Below are 18,462 nucleotides of genomic sequence, written 5' to 3' on the forward strand. Positions count from 1 at the left end.
GAAAGAAAGAAAGAAAGAAAGAAAGAAAGAAAGAAAGAAAGAAAGAAAGAAAGAAAGAAAGAAAGAAAGAAAGAAAGAAAGAAAGAAAGAAAGAAAGAAAAGAAAGAAAGACAAAAAGAAAGGAAAGAACAAAACATTTTCATTTCCACAATGGAAGGAAGGAAATATACTGAAATTTACTCACATCAAATATGGTGCACAATTTCTGCTGTGTGAAGTATCTGAGAAACACAGATTTTATGAGCTTAGTCATCAAAAGCCTTTGAGAGATCTTTCAGAGAATTGTGTAAGTGATTACAGGCTTTTAAATATATACCTTCCACACTTTATCAAGTTCAATTGTGACTCAGTGACAGAGTGCTTACACTTTGTGTGCATTACTACAGTGTCACTATGAAGCCAGTTGCAGTTTAAGAGGCAAAGTTAAAATCTCAGCTGTAACAAAATGTATCTGTTTAAGATACAGCTCAGAAAAACTGGCTAAATACTGTAAGATGTGCAGAAATATTTAAAATTTAAATTAGCTCTGTACAAACACTAAATAATTAGTCCTCACAGAAACATGCATATGGATTTAGATCATATTAGTATTAGCCATGTTTTAATGGAGTGAAACATAAACAGGTAAGTGATGTGATCTGCCAAAAACTAAGCAGTGAGATGAGGCCACCGGTGGTATTAATGCTCAGTTCCTGGTTCCAATTCATGTGCTTTGACTGTGCTGTTTTCCTTCCAATTTTTTTAGTACAGTTTTTCAAAAGATACGTAGTGATTAACTGGCATCACATGCTTTCCTGAAAAAAAAAAAAAAAAGAAAAAAAGAAAAAAAAGAAAAAAAAGAAAAAGTGCTCTCCAAAATAAAGAAAAATGCTTAAAAACCTCAAGAGAAGTAATTCTGTTTCTAAAAAAGATTCAGCATGCAGAGTTATTTTTTGTAAAAGTGGACAAAGCCTGTTTGATATTTACAGAAATATACAACTACTTTGAATGAACAAAACAGTAAGATACTGTGGAAAGCATGTCTGCAATAACTATAGGAACTAAACAACAAGGAACCAATTCCATGTAATATGAAGAGCCTCTGTATGACTCCCCTTCCTCAAATTCAGCCTAATTCTTGTAAAAAGGGTTAGACTGACAGTCTTGAAAACTGAGAGAATAGCCACCGGTTATGATGACATAAGCAACAGCACACTTGTCTTGTCATCACACCATTACAGTCATGCCACGTGCTGGACAAATAAGAGGTTCAGTCTTTATGCCGATTACAGTGTGCATCTCTGCTGAGGTCACCTAGAAATGCTAGCTGTTGTGTTAATTTTGTCAGTAAAGCCTAAATTCTACCATCTGGCCTTTTTTAGCATTGTTCAGAAAATTTCAAGTAATACAAATTCTATAACAGGAACATTTCTGATAAATACAGATTCTCATAGGGATGCTTGGTAAATAGGAAGGAGGAAAATACCATTCAATTCAATGGAACTTTGTGTACCCTCTTAAAACCTAGGATGTTCTGACTTTAGTATCACTAGCACTGAAGAAGCACTTAATTCACCTAGAAATAACAGTCAGCGATATTCTGTCCATCACAAAATTCTCTTACATGGAGATCATACCTTCTGCAGGGTTTAAGCACAATCTGAATGAAACTTAGGATGCCATTAAGCGTAGGATTGTGGAGTTTGTAACAGTTTTTGGAGGTTTGTCCCTGCTCCTTTGCTTTTTGTGAAGTTCTGTTTCATTTTGTGTAATAAACAGAATTTCCTATGTAATTCATCTGTTGAATTTATCTACTGATGATGTTTAAGTTTCTGAACAAGTTTACCAAAACCATTTGACCTCTAACAGAAACAGAGTGAAATAAGAATGCAGAACAGCGATTCATTCAGTGAGGAATTATTTATATACCTCAAATGTGTTTTTCATTAAAAACAATATTTATTTATACCATACATAGTTCAAAACAGTGTTTTAGTTTTGTTTTATTCTATTCTTTTTTTTCTTTCCTTTTTTTTTTTTTTTTTTTTCCTGTAGATATCACTCAATTTTTGTGGTATTGGTTTTAGACTTTATGTCTTGCTTGGTTCGTAGTAGCTTGGGAGGAGGGATGGGAGTGCAGTACAGATAACACTACAAAGGTCCATGCGTTTGAGAAGAATCCACCTTTACTGTTCTAATTTCCCTCTGTCCCTAACACACTGAGTTTGCACAACATAACACAAAGCAAATCAGATCACTCTACTCAATTTAACACGGCAAAGTAGTAGAGACTTTGAGGAAAAACAAACAAACAAAAAAGATGAAAGAAAGACACTCAGTGAAACTGGTTAGCTTTTGCTATAAACTTTTTTTTTGTTAAACCAGAAGGTAAATTTTCCTTATGTTTTCTGTGGGATCCACAAAATTTTTGGGGGCTTCATCAGTGCAGAGAATCAAAAAATGATCAGAGGCTTGTAACCCACAGAACCATAATGAGAAATCATTTAGAAAATTTTTTCTCTTCTTCTCTACAGCTGGATGTACTGATTTATTAGCTATTGATTCCCTCTTTTGGAAACAAGAGTACTGAAATGCATAAAGAGTGAAAAAAAGAAGAAATCCATATTAAGAAATAGAGTTCCTCTAGAAAGAGTAACAAGTGTAAGTACTCAAGTGGACATAAAGGTAAGAATGATCAAAATGCACAGCAAATCAAAACAGCCACAAGCTGAAGCAAAAGAAGCATTTCTGACTCTTGGCTAATAGTATTCTGGGTCAGTAAATACAGAAAAGGAACACATTCTCAATGAACAAATATTTTATTGTATGCTGAAATATCCTTTTTTGTTGTTTTTGCTTTTGTTTTTGTTATTGTTTTTGTAAAGAAAAGAGTCTACAACTCTACACACCCTAATGGTTTTGGCTGTAGGCTGAACTTAAGTAAATACCACCACTCAGTCAGTATGTTGTGGTAACTCAGGCTGCCAGTGTGGTTTACCAGCTCAAGCAACATGTGTAAACACCGGAAATAAAAAGAAATTCAGAGGACAGCCTCTCGTTCTTTCTGTCTTTCTCAATTGATTGCTCCTTCTCCTGCTCCTGCCTATGATGTCTCTCTTGCATGCTCTATTCATTGGACTTTAGTTCTTTTCTGACAAACAATGTGGGTGAAACACGAAATATTAACACACCTAGAGATCCTTTCTCTGGCCTCTAATTTATCCAAAGGGAAAGTTACCCAATAAAAAGTCCAGCATATGTTTTCAGAGCTAAGTGCTTCTGCCATTAATTTCTTTTGATTGCTTCTATAAAACATGCCTTAATCATACTACAGCACTTTCCATTGAAAAAAAAAAAAAAAAAAAAAAAAAAAAAAAAAAATTTAAAGAAAAACATAGTCAACATTATTTCCCTGTTCCTTTTTTTTTTTTTTCTTTTTTTTAAACACCACAAGGAATCCAGGCCATAGTAAGAAGCACACAAAATTATATTCATCTTTGTTCTGTGACAAGTAGTATCAGCATTTATATCCCCAAATATTATGCATGTTCAACAAAAAAAAAAGTTTCCACTGTTTCACATGACACAATTCTGTTTTTTCTTTCATGTAATGTATTATATAAGGAATGAGGATGCTTTATTGTTTCTAGTAATAGTTGGCACTTGAAAAAAGCACCAAGAATTCTGTATTTCACTTTACCCCTTTTCCTTCCCCAGTAATTTTTACTGTAGTCCAAAAACTACAATTGTGGTTATGGTGAATAAGTAACTACATTTTCTTTTTTTTTTTTTTTCTTTTTTTTTCTTTTTTTTTTAAAACGTGTGCAAAGTTGGCACTTTTGTATTAACACTAAACACTAATACTCTTTGTTTGGCATTCATGCCCTCATACTGACCAGACCACTTTTATCTAAGTGTATTTTTTTAAAGACACTTACTGAAAATATGGCAATAGTTTAAGAAAAAAAAAGCATGGATATTATTACACATCCCCTTGTAGTGTACGAAAAAGTGCATGACTGGATTTATGTAATAGTACAAGACAAAAAAACTGTATCAGATCAGGTACTGTAAAGCATGCCAGCACCTCTGTATTACTTATATCTAGCAGGTAGTTAAAACAAGACCGTGGTTCTTTTAAAAATGTGCATTAAAGCTAACATAAATGAGTAGAACTAGCCAGCAAACTATTTTTCCTGCTTATCTAACAGCTGAATGTAACTGTAAAAATTAAGCAAAAAAATAAGAGTTAAACCACCATCAATACAATTGTTTTACATCATAGGCCTGTCAAGGCTCAATATATATATACAAGTGTAACAGCCATGCTTAGTAGAACGTTATCCCCAATGCTTAGAAGACACAAAGACAACTAAGTAGATTTTTTTCTTTTTTTTTTCTTTGCTTTTTTTTTTGTTTTGTTCTTTTTTTTTTTTTCTTTTTCAGGTGAAAGTCATGGGTAGAACAAATTGTCTCTTTGGAAATGACCAAGAACATTCTAACAGAACTAGGGACAATTGCAGGTTTTCTCTGTGTTAGTTTTTTTTTGTTTTTGTTTTCTTTTTTTTTTTCTTGAAGGGTATTTCACCCCAGATTAAAGATCCCACATTTTTATTTCTATCCCCCCCAAAAGGAAAAAAAAATAAACCAACAACCAACAAAGGGAAAAAAAGCACCTGGTGTTTCTTTCTTTTGTTAGAAAAGAAAAGAAAAAGATTATACATATATGTATATTTATGTATATATATATATATATCAAGGGAGGCTGTATATGGCAGTTCAAATGTGGTGGGCCCTCTCTGAGAGCTGGCATTATGCCGTGTCCATCCTTGAACTAATCTACTGAAGTGAAGGGAATGTTTTTATGCAGGTTGGGATTCTGACTGTGCCGGTTTCGGCTACGGACAGAGGAGAACATCATGTTGCACCCAGGGACTTTGCATTTGTGCATCTCTCGCAAGTGCACTGTTTTATAGTGCACTCTGAGGGTTCCCTTGTTGCTGTACATTTTGTGGCAAATGTTACACATTATCCCACCGTTGCTCACCGAAACACTGTTGAACATGAGGGATCCTGGGACATCAGTGCCCATACCTACAGCTAAGGCAGGGGCATCTGCTTTGTGGGCAGACTCCCCGCTGTCACTTGCCCCATCGACGTCATCCAGGAGAATGCCCTCATCACTTCCTGCATCAGATTCTCTTGAGGAATGGATACTGCTGCTGGACTGGATGCTGGAGGTGGTGCTCAGGTCTAGGACCATATAGTCTTCCGACATGACCCTGCCGTACCCATTCATATGGGAATCCTCAGTACCAGCAGGTGAGGAGGTGTCTTCCCTTATGTCAAGCCCCATCTGATGCTGAGCGCCATATATCTTCACCAAAAATTCATCGCGGAGGTCCTTACTAAGAGAAGGCTGTGAGGAGTCCAGGCCCATGTCATCCAGTTCTTTGGTCAACAGTTTACGGTGCAGGTTTATATTAGCACTGTGTCTGGGAAAGGAAGAGGGAAGGGAAGAAAGGAAAAATGTACAGTATTTTTGATTAAACACACAGTTGCCAAGCACCTAACCCAAATTCTGATTTAGCAGTAACTTATACAAATATCTCCTATTCGTGTTTCTTGGAAAATTCAGTCTTGTTAAAAACGAATAATTTGCAACATAAAAACAAAACAAATCAAGCAAAATAAACCCCCCATATAATTTTTCATTCCAGCTACTGCTCCTCAACATTAGTCCCCAGCAGCAGCTATAGCCCTTTTATTTAATATTTGCAAAATAATAAGTTGGACTAACAGAAAATGCAAAGTGCTGTTCTTGGTCCCTGAATCCCTGCTGGCCTTCCTAAAAGCCTCATTTCAGGAGTAAATACTATTAATACTTAAAATATCTGTGTGTGTTTGTATATCTATATCTATCTTTATATCCGTACCTATAACCAAATACTTATATATTTATACATACAAACATATAAATATATAATATGCATACATATGTATTCACATAACTGTGTAAGTGAAATATAGGAGAAGAAAACAATAAAGGTAGCTGAATGATACATAGTCAGAGGTCCTGATTCTGATAATATAATTCTGGTATAAAGGAACTCAGAATCGGGCCAAATCAAGATGGAGAAGACTTGAAAGGTTTAGGAGAACAAGTCTCTGAAATCCACATGTAAGTTTCTGAAACTCTTAGCCAAAGTCACTGGTTCCATCCTTCTGGGAGGACACTGCCACTCCTCACTGTACTCTTCCCAGGACTGTGTCTGATGTAGTGCTGAATGACCCAGTAAAATAACTACAAATGGCAATCAGAATTTTGCCCCAAATCAATCAAAACACTTAACCATGGGCTTTGGCTTAGGTATGTGTTGAAGTCACTGTGAGTGCTCAAGAGACTCTGGAAAAGCTGTCACTGACGTCAGTGGTCTTTGGACCAGATCCCAAGAGCTGCAAGTTAAAATATTCTCAAGTGTTTTACAGGATCAGGGCCTTTGTTCTCAAGAAGTAAAGCTCTACATTTGCAAACAAACATAAGCCTTTGGGTTAGTAACTGTGTAAACCAGCTTATTATTGTAAATGCTGCATTCTACTCTCCACTTTTGACATTGGCTTTATTTATCCATTGCAGTAGAACCTCACTGATTTGCAGTAGCATCAGGAAACCCTCTTTGAAAAACTGCATTTTCTGAATTAACAATGCAACCAGCAAACATAGACATCAAATACCTCTGACCGCAGAACATGTTCTTTTTATTGAAGTGCTTAATGATGAGAAATCAGTACAAAGTTTTCAGTATTAGAAAACTTTAGTGTTCAGTATTCAGAATGTACACCATTGTGGAGGAAACAACAAATATTTATTTAGCTTCTTTTGGAGGGTGACTGGATTTTCCAGTCAGTAACAAAAGAATTAGCGAAGTTCTACTGCGGAACATTCTTTGCAAGCTAAGGACCCAAACCCGCAATTTACAACATGCAGACTCACCAGTCTGTCTGCCCATTATAAATTGCAGATCAGAGCCCAAATAAAGGAGGCATGTGAAAACATAACAATGATCAAATATTTTACAGACATTCAGATCCTATGGTAACAAAATTAAAAAAAAAAAAGAAGAAGGGAAACAATAGCTATTAGCAATATTTCCTTTTTGTAAGCTTTTGTTTTAAGAAACCCTTTGAAACATACCTCTCAACCAGCTGAAGTCCAAAACACAGTACAGCAATACAACACAGATAAACAAGTAAAATGCAAATGTAGGAAGATTAAATTGATGTGGAGTCAATGTCTCTAATTTTATGTCACTTATTTTATGATTAATCTATCTGTTACTCATAATTTATGGTAATAAATAAAGATAACAGCAATAGAAGTGATCAAACCCACTCACCTGCAAGTGCAGGTAACTGTTCTCTGACATAAAACTGATGCTGAACTGCAGTTTAATTCAATCATACCTGCTCAGGATGCAATTATTCGAGTACAGGAGGTCTATAATGGAGAATTTCTCTCCCATTGTGAGACAGTTGAGAGGTATGGGCAAGGGCAGAAAAAAAGTGGAGAGCATTCCTTGTTTGTTTTCCCACATGGGAAACACTCCTTTCACACAAGCAAATATAGCACCATTGTTTTTTTGAGGCGCAGAAGTGTAATTATGCATATCCCCACACTGCACTTAGGAAGGCTGAGCTTACCTTGTGATAAGATCAGCTTTCTAATCTTTTGCTAAATTGAGATCACAAAAGAGAGAGAGAGAAGAGAGGAAAAAAGAGAAAGAAAGAGGAGAGAGAGAGAAAGAACAAATTCACATTCCAATCCAGACATATCTGGTTTAAAAATAAAAATAAAAATAAAAAAGTTAAAAGAAAATAATATTTGAAACTAATAAATTACAGACTTTAAAAAAGTCTTGACTGTGAAACTCTTTTTGTCAGCTGTAATCTCACTTATGCTGTTGTCCTGATGGATGCTGTCTCAACCACACAACATGAAAAACATAAAGCAAATTAATCAAAGCGTATTCACATCATCCCCATCATCATCCACAAATGAGCTCTGAACAGATGCATACAGAGGGCACACACATGAATGACAAACCGTAGTCCTGACAGTCCCTTGCCTTCCTGCTATCAGATGGCATAAAGTCCCAGGTAAAGTTGCTAGGCGCTGTACAGGAAATGCTTACTGTGAAGTCCTGTCCACACCATAAAAGCACATTTGTGCTTATCATCATAATGCTAACTGCAAACTACTCATAAAGTGCTCATGGGTTTACTTCTTACAATTCCCCCCACACCCAGAAATTCGCTACGCTGCAGAAACTGGTCAGTATAACTGTTACTGCTCTTTCTCACATATTTGCTCTCACTGTTTCTTTGGTTTGTTGCTGGGAAAAACAGCAGCCAGCCATGCACTGAAAATAATTTCAACATTCACTGAATGAAGAGATAAGAATAAATCATCTTAAAGAGGGGCCACTGAGACCCAGATGGACAGAGACCATTCTGAGAAAGACCAGTGTAAGGATGCAAACCCTGCTGATGCTCTGATATGGAGAGATGCCTCTCTTATTCAATTCTCACTTACAGCAGTGGCAATCAGTAATCTAATTAAAGTATGTACCAGCCCATAATATCTGTCAGGCAAACGATGTGCAGAAATGTGTGGACAAGTTCTGGCACTCTGCTCAGTAGTGTCCCTTTTCCGCTGTCAGCAGTACTGTTGGATTCTCCTAATATAATTACATTGACTTTTATTCAATTAAGTGCCATTCCTAGCCTTAAAAAAAAAGCTACTTTATCAATTGATTCAGGTGTAATGCAATAATAAAGATGAACTCATGGCAGTGCATTAGCTCTGCTGTTCATAACTTCTGAACATAGGTTCATTCATAGCAGTCGATTTCCATTATGCAACCACAGTTCAAAAGAATTGATTATTTTACATTCATTTCTTAATCTATTTCACTTGTGTTTAACATACTCTCCCTCAATATCATATGCAAAAACATACAGTTAGGTATGAGAGGAATGTATTGTGAGAAAAAAGTCATATATTTGGATTCTGAGGGTTTGAAATCTTATGATAAAGCCGACATCACAGAGACTAAAACAATGCTGTGTGCTAAAGCTACTAGCTGCACACATTCCCAGTACCTGAACGATGGCTGGGATAAGAGGGAAGGAAAATATATTTTCACAGATGCACAAATCTACAATGCCTGACCTTGCATCCCTTTCCTGACCACTGCACAACTAAATGTAACACTGCACTCTGGGACACAGACTGAAGACTCCATATAGCATGCTGCTTGAAAAAGGCCCTGCATAAAGAACGTTTTTTTTTCAGGGTTGGCTGCAGCATTCCCAAGGTTTCTTTGGGAAACAAAGACCGAGGAGAGTCCTGTGCAGAAGCATGCTGATGTGTGCAGGGACAGCTATGAATAATGTCTTCATCAGAAAAAAAAAGAATTAAAAAACAAGATATAGGCAGATTAGAAAGACCACTGACCAGGAAACTCCAAAAAGAAGATGTTCTGAAAAAGGCAAGCACTCACAATTGCCAAATAAAATAGGGTTGAGTTTACAGGTAAAAATGAAGCATAATTTGCTATGAAGATATGAAGAATATTCAAATGGAAAGGCAGAAGAGTATCTGGCAGATACTCAGTATTCTGACCAAGTAGCTGCAAACAGCAATCAGAGAGGCACAGGAAGAAAAAAGTAGCATTAAAAATATTGGCCAAGCCCATACCATCTTTCATCTTGATAACTGTAACTATTTCTTTGCTTTCCTCATCCAATGCTGATCTGATCTTCATAGCTGTTTTTTTTTTTTTTTTTTTTTTTCCTTTGGAAAGCAGCACTCATCCAGCCATCTTAAATTGCTCCAAGGTTCTTTTCTCCATACCATACTGAAGTATTTCATTCTAGTCCTTTGCAAATCTTTCCTCTCTGCTTAATCACACCCAGATACTAACAAGTCCTCCAGCAGCCCTCATCCAGTGCTAGCCTTGTTCCTCTGCTCCCCTCCACGGCACCTGAAGTTTCTCTGTTCAGGTGTTCTGTTCCCTGATGTGATCTACAATGCCACTACTCCTTCCTCCCCAGAGTACCATTCCCCGGTACATGTAAACAATGTTCCCTGTGTAAGCTGAGGCACAGTTTGGTCACAGTGATTTGTGCCATTGCACAATCCCTGTCATTAAACAAGCAAGATACATCAAAAACAGGTAAGCTCCAGCTTCCCATGACTCCATTATTTCTCATCCCTGAGATAGCTAATTTAAGGCTATCTCTGGTGTCCTTTACACTGAAGTTACTGCTGCATCAGCACAGAAAAAATGGTTGAAGAACCTAAATGAATGGCAGTGGTGTACATATATATACAAAACATAAAATATTTGACCCTGTAAAATTCTATGAATGACTCTGGACTACTTATTTGTGCACCAGCTAACAAATTAAGAGATTTGATCCTGGCAATAGAAATGTTACAAAAAAGAACTGGTGAATGCAGTTTTCAAGACAGAATTATGAGGTCAAAAGAGCTGAACTAAAGGTATATCTCACTCAGCTCCAGTTTACAGATCTATCCCATGCTAGAAAACACGGAATAGTGTAGAGGGTTAGTTCTGATAATTTGAAATAATATGTGTGCCAAAGATGATTCAAACATCTCTTCAGCTCCGTAATACATGTCTTGCAACCTTAAAAACAAGGAAAATTTTTTTCCAGGATGTTTTGAAATGCAGGCTGTTGTGGCAAGGAAGCTTTAGCAAGTTCTTGGTTATTTTAGGAAGCCCAGAATGCCTGATTTTTCATACAATTAACATTCTTCTTCCAAGTTATTATTAATGAATTAGACATACTCTGGACAAAAGTATGTGCAAAGTCATCACAGGAGGGAATTCAGCCTTCTAAATACAGTGATCTTAAGAATGCATCGGTACTACTGAAATGATGATAATGATATCGATGAAATCTGTGGTTGTGGCCAACTCACAAGGGAATCCCACTTCCCAGTTCACCACTGTCTTTTTCAGATGGCTGTTTCAGTAGCAGCACAATGTAGAGTGCTCCAGTGACTACACCAGCTCTCTGACTGTGGTCATGATCCCACTGGTGGTAGTATTTTATTTCTCTTCTGAAGTTCATGGAAGTATTCTTCCGTAAGTAGAATTCACTGATGGCTCCTCCCCACATATTACTAGCAAGCTTCTCTTGCGAGAGTTGCACTGTGCATCAACAGAAGAAAAAGGATCGTAACTTTGGGAAATATGATCAATTAAATATCCATGCCACTTAAACAGCTCATAAATCCAGCTGGGTTCTCTTCAGCAATTTCTTTCCTTACTCGTCAATGAATATGATTTTGTTAATTTCCTATCCATATGTTGGAAAGAAAAATGTAATAGCTTGTTTATTATAGTTTATTTTTCTTCAGTCCATCCTTTTATCTCTTTTTTGAAGTGAGTGAGGAGGAATTTATCATAGAATAATGATTGTACTGGCATATAAATTGGCATGATTTCTATGTGTGAATGGAGGCCAACTTTGGATGCACCCATGGCTGCAATCCTATTTGCAACAGGACAAAACTCATGGCTAATGAGCAGAGCAGAGTTGGGAAATTTGGTTACAGAGTTTTCTGTTTGTTTAAAATCAGGTATCACGCAGATCACAAAATGAGCTGCATGAAAAATTGGCTTGAATGTTTTGCTTACAGTTTGGGGCAGTGCGTGTTGTTGAAAATGAAACATAAAGCATATATATATATATATTTAAAGAAAGATAAATATATTATTATGCTTAAATATTAAGTGGATGAGAGAAAAAGAAGATGAGAATGATTCAGCAGCATAATTGCAAGGGAAGTCAGTTAGGGACAACAGAAACCCATTTTCCCATTCTTAATGCAGTCAGACAGAAAGGCCAAGCCAACCGACATTTCAGCTAAATGTCTTAGCGATTGGCCCCTTGTTCCTCCTTGGCTGAGCATAAGCGACAAAGTTCCCTCATGAAAATCTCACTCAGGTATCAAAGTCCACTGTGCTGTTCAAGAATTCTAGAATGAACAATTTCAGCATTTCCTGCTGTGTCCCTTACATCCTTTCTTCTTATCTTTCTAAATACAGGAATTATGCCAATCTCCTACTTCAGATGTTTTCAAAATGTGTTTTCAAGTTAATAAATGATTTGCCCAAGTAATGTCACCATCATCCAACCGTATCATTCTAATACCATAAACAAATCATGGACAGGAGCTTATAGCAAGGGGAATATCAGTTGTTGGGCAGCTTGGCTTTAAATTGCAATAAGTGATCCCAGCACTAAGTAATACAATAACATTATAGACGAAGATGTAATGCATTAATATTAAACATTAAATATTCCTATTTTTTTCACGTAGTAGTCGCTATCTTTTTAAGAAGAAAGAATATTTGTTTATGAAAGCTGAAACCACACAATTTTCAGCAAATTTAAGATTCTACTACAAAATCCAATGCCAGGATACATGTCCAATATCCAATTACATAGAGATTGGCAAATCTCTAATTAAAGCTGGATATGGAGGTAACAGCCCAGGTTGTACAGGTTCCATACAAACTATCCTCCTGCCATAATAAAACTAAGTGCTGTCAGACACATTTAAAATATCATAAACAACAAAACTGTCATTATTCCTCCTATGAGATATTTTCCACACCTAACTTTAGCTCAACAGAATTTTTCACAGTATTCAGCCCACTTTTTTGTCTATAATGAAACATAAAAAAAGTTCTCTTTGTTTCTCTTCATCTCAAAGGCTCAAAATTAAGAGTTACATTTAAAAAAAAAATTGTACAATTTTAATCCTTCATATGGCAAAATATTGTGGTCTTACCTCAATGTCATGTTCCTTTACTGCTTATCTAAGCCTGAAACTCACAAGAAGGCTCAGAATATATGAACATAATAGAAAGCACATGCAGAATTCTATGCTTTCTCAGAATCTCTTCAGACTGAAAGTGCTGAGTTTCATGAAGCTAAAATCAAAGAACTAGAAAGTAAGACTCTGTCTAAATATAACAGTGTGCATATTTATGATAAAAGATATGGCCTTAATTCTGGCATTTCTTTAAGAATGAAGCAGCAATCCTTTTTCCCATTTACTCAAAAATATCAACAAAGAAACAGTTCTTGGAATTTAATCACTCATGGAAACTGTTAAAGAAATCATTCTCTCAGTTACTGTCCTAATTTTGCCACTTTCTCAGCAGTCTTTGATATAGATTTTTTTTTCTTTCTTTCTTTCTTTCTTTTTGTTTGCTTGGTTTTTAATCTAAAATATGTGAAAATATAAATCTAAGCAAGGATAATAAAAGGTTGAAACCATGATCTGACCTAAATTATGGAATTTGCATTTATCTGAACAGGACCAAGATTTTCACCTGTTTATTAGCACTTCCATGTACCTGATCATGTTTAATTTGCCTCTAAGTGCAAGAGGGAAAGTAAAGACAGGGGCTAGACTTTAGAACAATGAGCAAAGACAAATCACTATGCTACCCATTGAAACCATAGCATTTTTTACATGAGTACTTTGAGTAATAACATCAGTTCTTGAGGCTTTAAATTGCATAGAATCTGAAAAATATTAACCTTTCATAGGAAGAAAATCCAAAAGGTAAAATACAGTTCAGCACCTATTAAAAAAAAAAAAAAAAAAAAAAAAAAGTAAAAAAAAATTGCTTATTAAATGCAGGAAATAAAGGACAAGCAAGTTCTTGCAAATTAAAGATGTGGAGCCCAGTCATTTCAATCCCTTTCAATATGAAACAAATCACTCACACTGGTCACGAAGACAGCTCCCTCTACACTCAAATTATTCACTTGAAGATAAGCTCCCATCAAACTCTTTAGGGGTTTAACTAATTTACTGCACAGATACGGCACGTCTGTTGTAATAACAGGTAGGATGTATTGGGGTCGACCATTTATCAGAATTAGACTTCTTTTTTCAATTCGCAGTGAATTATGCTGCCTACACTGCTCCTCTTTCTCTGAGCTTCCCATCCCCTTACGGCCCCTAATGTGGCAGGCAAACAAAATTGACAGTCTCATCTTGTCAACAAGGGGTGATTCTCCTGAGAAGCCATTTAACTTTGCAAAGGAAGCAATGTATTAATGTGCCTGTCCCAGGAATGTTAATCATCTTCAAGCTCCCTCTAACTTTGACATGAACGAAATCACCAAATTTGTTTACTAAATGAATCGTAATATGCTAATAAGAGAGCATGACATATATGGTAAAGCCAAACAGATGGTTTGTTTACTCCACTTTGCAACTTTATAAATGTAACTCTGAAGATGTTAGTGAGAATTATTGGTTTGTTGGCAGTGGCAAACATGCCTTTTGCATACTTAATCCAGAGTTAGAGTCAGAAAACAATTTGTCATTGCTGTGGAATGCATAAAAAATATTAACAATGAGATGGCATTTGGGGAGGCAGGATAGCTTACTATGTGAGCAGATATTCAGGTAAACGTAGAACTGACAGCTGATGGCAATGTTTTCTACCATAACATTTTTAAGGTAAAATATGACAGGTTCAGGAATCTTGAAAGACCCAACAATTCAATACATACCTGTGAGGTGTTTAGTGAGACGGTCCTTACGGTGTGAACAGAATTAAACTTTTACAACAGCTGTGTGTGCTCAGAAGCATCGAGGTCATGTCGCACTCTTAATATATTACTATTGTTGTTCATTAAAGATCAAAAGATATTACAAACAAAAAGCACAACCACTGGTGTTCTTGCCAAAATTACTCAGAAACGATCAAAATTGTGTTGCAACACTTCAACCTCTCAATTTACTAGCTGCCTGAAAGCAAAACAGACTCATTACAAAATAGCTAGCACTCTTGTATAATATCTGGACTGGCTGAGAAAGTTTAGAACAAAAAGATTTATCTGATGGAATATTTTCCTAAGTGAACTGACTAAATGTAGCAATGTTATATGCAGGAGAAGGTCGTCACACGTGGCACATGGTCTTTCAATGGAAATTACAGGTGCTCAGCAACTCTGACAATCAGTCCAACTGCTATGAGCTGTTTCTACAATCTATGCATGCTCTGTGGTGCAGTTTATCCCTATGCATGCAAATCATAGAAGGTCCTGCATAGAAGACATGCATTAGACGCTCATCTGTGTGGTAAGGTGTTTGGCTGGTCCTTTACACAGGGTGTATTTCACCTTAAGAAGTACTGAGGCAACATTCAGTTACAAATGCATGAATTAACATTTGTTTTAGAACATAAACCATCCAAATATGCCATGATCTAAATTTTATAATCAGAAGTTTATAGATTTCATTTTATTTTACTCTAATAAGAGCCATGCAAAATGTGATAATTTCACAAGTTTTTCTGCAATCAATCTCTTCAGTTCAGCATTCCACTCATGAATTTTACTGAGTTTCAAGTTTCGGTAAGTGCAAAAATCTAAAGACAAAATCCTTCCTCTAACTCTGCTCTGAGAACAACTATTTTCTCCCAAATATTGGTGCATAAGAAAGCGTTATTGCATGGTTTGCTTAGATTATTCATAAACTCTTTAGTAGTTGTATCATAAGTCCAAGTTCATAACAAACCCTAAGATTCAGGGATAGATTTGTCTGATTTCAGGTTCCAAGGCAAATATGCAAACCATTTCTTTTGGTGAAAATGCAAGGGCAATTCTCATTCCCACTGCTTTGTTTGTCTAAAAATGCTGGTTTTATATATACAATACCAGAGGAACTATAAAACCAAATATGATGTGGCACTTCAACAGGGTTGCTCTATTAGTAATTTTACATTACTAAATAAGTATCCCTTTCAGGTCAACTGATAGCTGATTATCCTATAACCTCCCCTCACTGACGCCCCAACTCCTCAGTAATTTCAATCCTCCGAGATTCTTCCATACATACTGTTGTCAGCTGTTATTAAATTCTCAACTTTTTACCCATCCACAAGAGACTGTGCAAAGATATCTAAGGGAAGTATGAGTTCAGCTTGCTGTCCAAGGATTATTTTGGAAGAAACATTAGCGGCTGTCCCAGCCTGGCGCTTATATCTCATTTGAAACATCTACTCATTCCTGACCAACAAAGAAAATTTCAATAAAGTACTTTTACTGGTTTAACAGCAGTGAGCTCCTGGGATTGTCAAAGTGCTCAGTCTTTTCCAAGGAGAGAAGGAATCAGCAGCTCAAATATAATTAACCTTCCATTCTCAATGCAAACTGCCACGCACAGGAGCTCTGCAGTCTATTAGTGAAGTTATAACGGCCAACAGGCAGAGGCAAAATTGGTCAAAAAGTTGGCTGCTGCTGTCATATTTTTAGAATTATGATTAATGACACTAATAATGTGGATGATTACTGATATGTGTATCTCCTGCAGTTTATCATATTGCACTGGCTGCCTACGTCCACAATAAACATGATGCTATCATTTACCTCTTTATTGAAGGCAATCCTTCTCTTGAAGGAGCACATTCTAATTACTTTGTAATGTTTTATGTCTTAAACATTTTGCAGCTCTGGACCTTGCCAACTGCTTCATGTCTACCATTGATTAATTACAGAATGTTTAATCAAAATTTAGAACCTAATGCAGTCATTTATGAGTGTGCTGCAGTGCCAAGGTAGTTAGGCTGCCGTCCCAAGCTTGGAGAGTGCTGGGTTCAAAATTAAATCCCTGAAATGTGGAAGATGCCAAAGATTTTACCTTGGGTGATTTGGGTTTAAAATCTCACTTCTGTTGATGAATGACAGGCACCCACCCAAAATGAGAGGTCTGTCTTGCATGTGCATGTGCTTATGTATTCCTATTACAATTTTCTTCTTTAAATGTCTTCATTTTTTCTTTCATGCCATTGTTGCTGCAGTTGCTTCTCAGATCCTTTACAAGCTCTCCCTGCTGCTAGAGCTCTTGCAAACACCAGTCAAGACAGTATAGTTTTGAAGTGGTTAAACAAGTGAAAAATAATTTGCAGGGACAAATACGTAAGTTTTTTTTTTTTTTTTTTTTTTTTTTAATGTGGATTTTTATGGTACTGTCATACAACCATTCACCGTTGAAGTTAAGTGTTTTTTTAATACCATTACTGAACTGCTGAAATGGATGCTAATATAGCTTGGAGTGCTAATGTCAAATCCTGGTAATAAAAAAGACAGACTGCTGAATGAAATAATTTCAAGTAAAAAATAGAACAAAAGTGCTCTCACTCTCGCTCTCCACTTTTATTGAATTGGGACTGACTGAGCCAATTGCTTTAGAAGTCTGTAAAACACAATTACTAGTGAGCTGACTGACCCAGCAGTGCCCCTTCTGTGACAGAACACACTAAAAAGGCTGCAGAATTAGTGCTGCTCCCCTATCTGGCTATCAGACCTGAGAGACTTCCAAGGCAGGATCTGTTATCCTTCCTGCCAGGACCTGCCTCCGTCCCTCATCAAATCTTGATTCTGTCTTGCATAATGTATCATCTGCATGCATCTCCATCTCGAAACAAGGGCTCATTTACCTTTTCTGAGTGGCAATCTAAGTTTTCTTTCTATACATTGTATTTTCAGATCTTTATCTACCAATATAGCTAGCTATACATAGGTCTCTCTTTCAGTACACGCATAAACAGACACACACACACATACATATATGTATTTGAGCTATTTTTATCTATTTTTATTTCCACATTTTTTGTTGTAAACACAAAAGTACAATGTAAGATTTATGGGCAGCAAAATTAACTATCTCCCATTTGCATTTTCAGTTGTAAGTGGCTAAAGTGTAATTGCTTTTTTATTTTGGCAAACAAAGGGAGGGGGGAGAAAGAGAAAGGAAAAATGTATTGAACTGCAAAAGGGTAATATTTTTCCCTAGTTAGTAAAATAAGCAATAAAGTTTGTAAAATACTAGAGTCAAAATCAGTAACACTGGAAAGAGAAAACAACAACAAAAATAAACCACATAATTTACAGCTCATGTGTAAGTCTCATAAAATTTGGCATGGACATACAGTTTAGTTCTTTTCTTTTTCCTTTCTCTTTGAAACAAACAAACAAAAAAACAAAAGCAAAGTGACAGAAAAAAAAATCTTCTTATAACAATCTCATCTTTTTTTTCTGTTCCTCTGCTTCCCCCCATACAAAATGAATCACTTTCAATTTTATACACAAGGCCAACAAAGTCCTGCAATCCTCTCTTTTTTTATGACAGTGTACATTTTTGCCAAATCTAAAACTCTTTAATTTCTCTTCCAGGTCCATTTATATGAAGCTTGCAGGTGCCTTATGGCAAAACTGTTAAATTATTACTTAGACAGATCTTTTAAAGTAATGCTTTTTAGGGCTAGCTTAAATGTGAAATGAGCTCTTAATTAAAAAAGAAAAGAAGAGAAAAAAGAAAAGAAAGGAAAAGAAAGGAAAAGAAAAGAAAAGAAA

The 18,462-nt window shown here is 36.1% G+C and overlaps 1 protein-coding gene across 13 annotated transcripts in view; it reads right to left on the reverse strand.

Annotated features, from left to right (window-relative positions):
• Window positions 1–18,462, reverse strand: part of BNC2 (basonuclin 2) — a 382,877-nt gene that overhangs the window by 31,327 nt on the left and 333,088 nt on the right. For 8 of the 13 annotated variants that reach the window (XM_035310129.1, XM_035310125.1, XM_035310128.1 and 5 more), the window contains one exon: window positions 2,854–5,474. The exons of 1 other annotated variant lie outside the window; for it this stretch is intronic. In XM_035310129.1, the coding sequence (XP_035166020.1) occupies window positions 4,814–5,474 (661 nt within the window). In that variant the 3' untranslated portion in view covers window positions 2,854–4,813. Of the gene's footprint in view, window positions 1–2,853; window positions 5,475–6,973; window positions 6,982–7,680; window positions 7,712–18,462 lie in introns of those variants that run through there. 4 more of the 13 variants (XM_035310136.1, XM_035310135.1, XM_035310139.1 and 1 more) reach the window with 4 other exon arrangements.

The sequence above is a fragment of the Oxyura jamaicensis genome, chromosome Z (genome assembly GCF_011077185.1).
Source record: "Oxyura jamaicensis isolate SHBP4307 breed ruddy duck chromosome Z, BPBGC_Ojam_1.0, whole genome shotgun sequence".
Lineage (NCBI taxonomy): Eukaryota > Metazoa > Chordata > Aves > Anseriformes > Anatidae > Oxyura > Oxyura jamaicensis.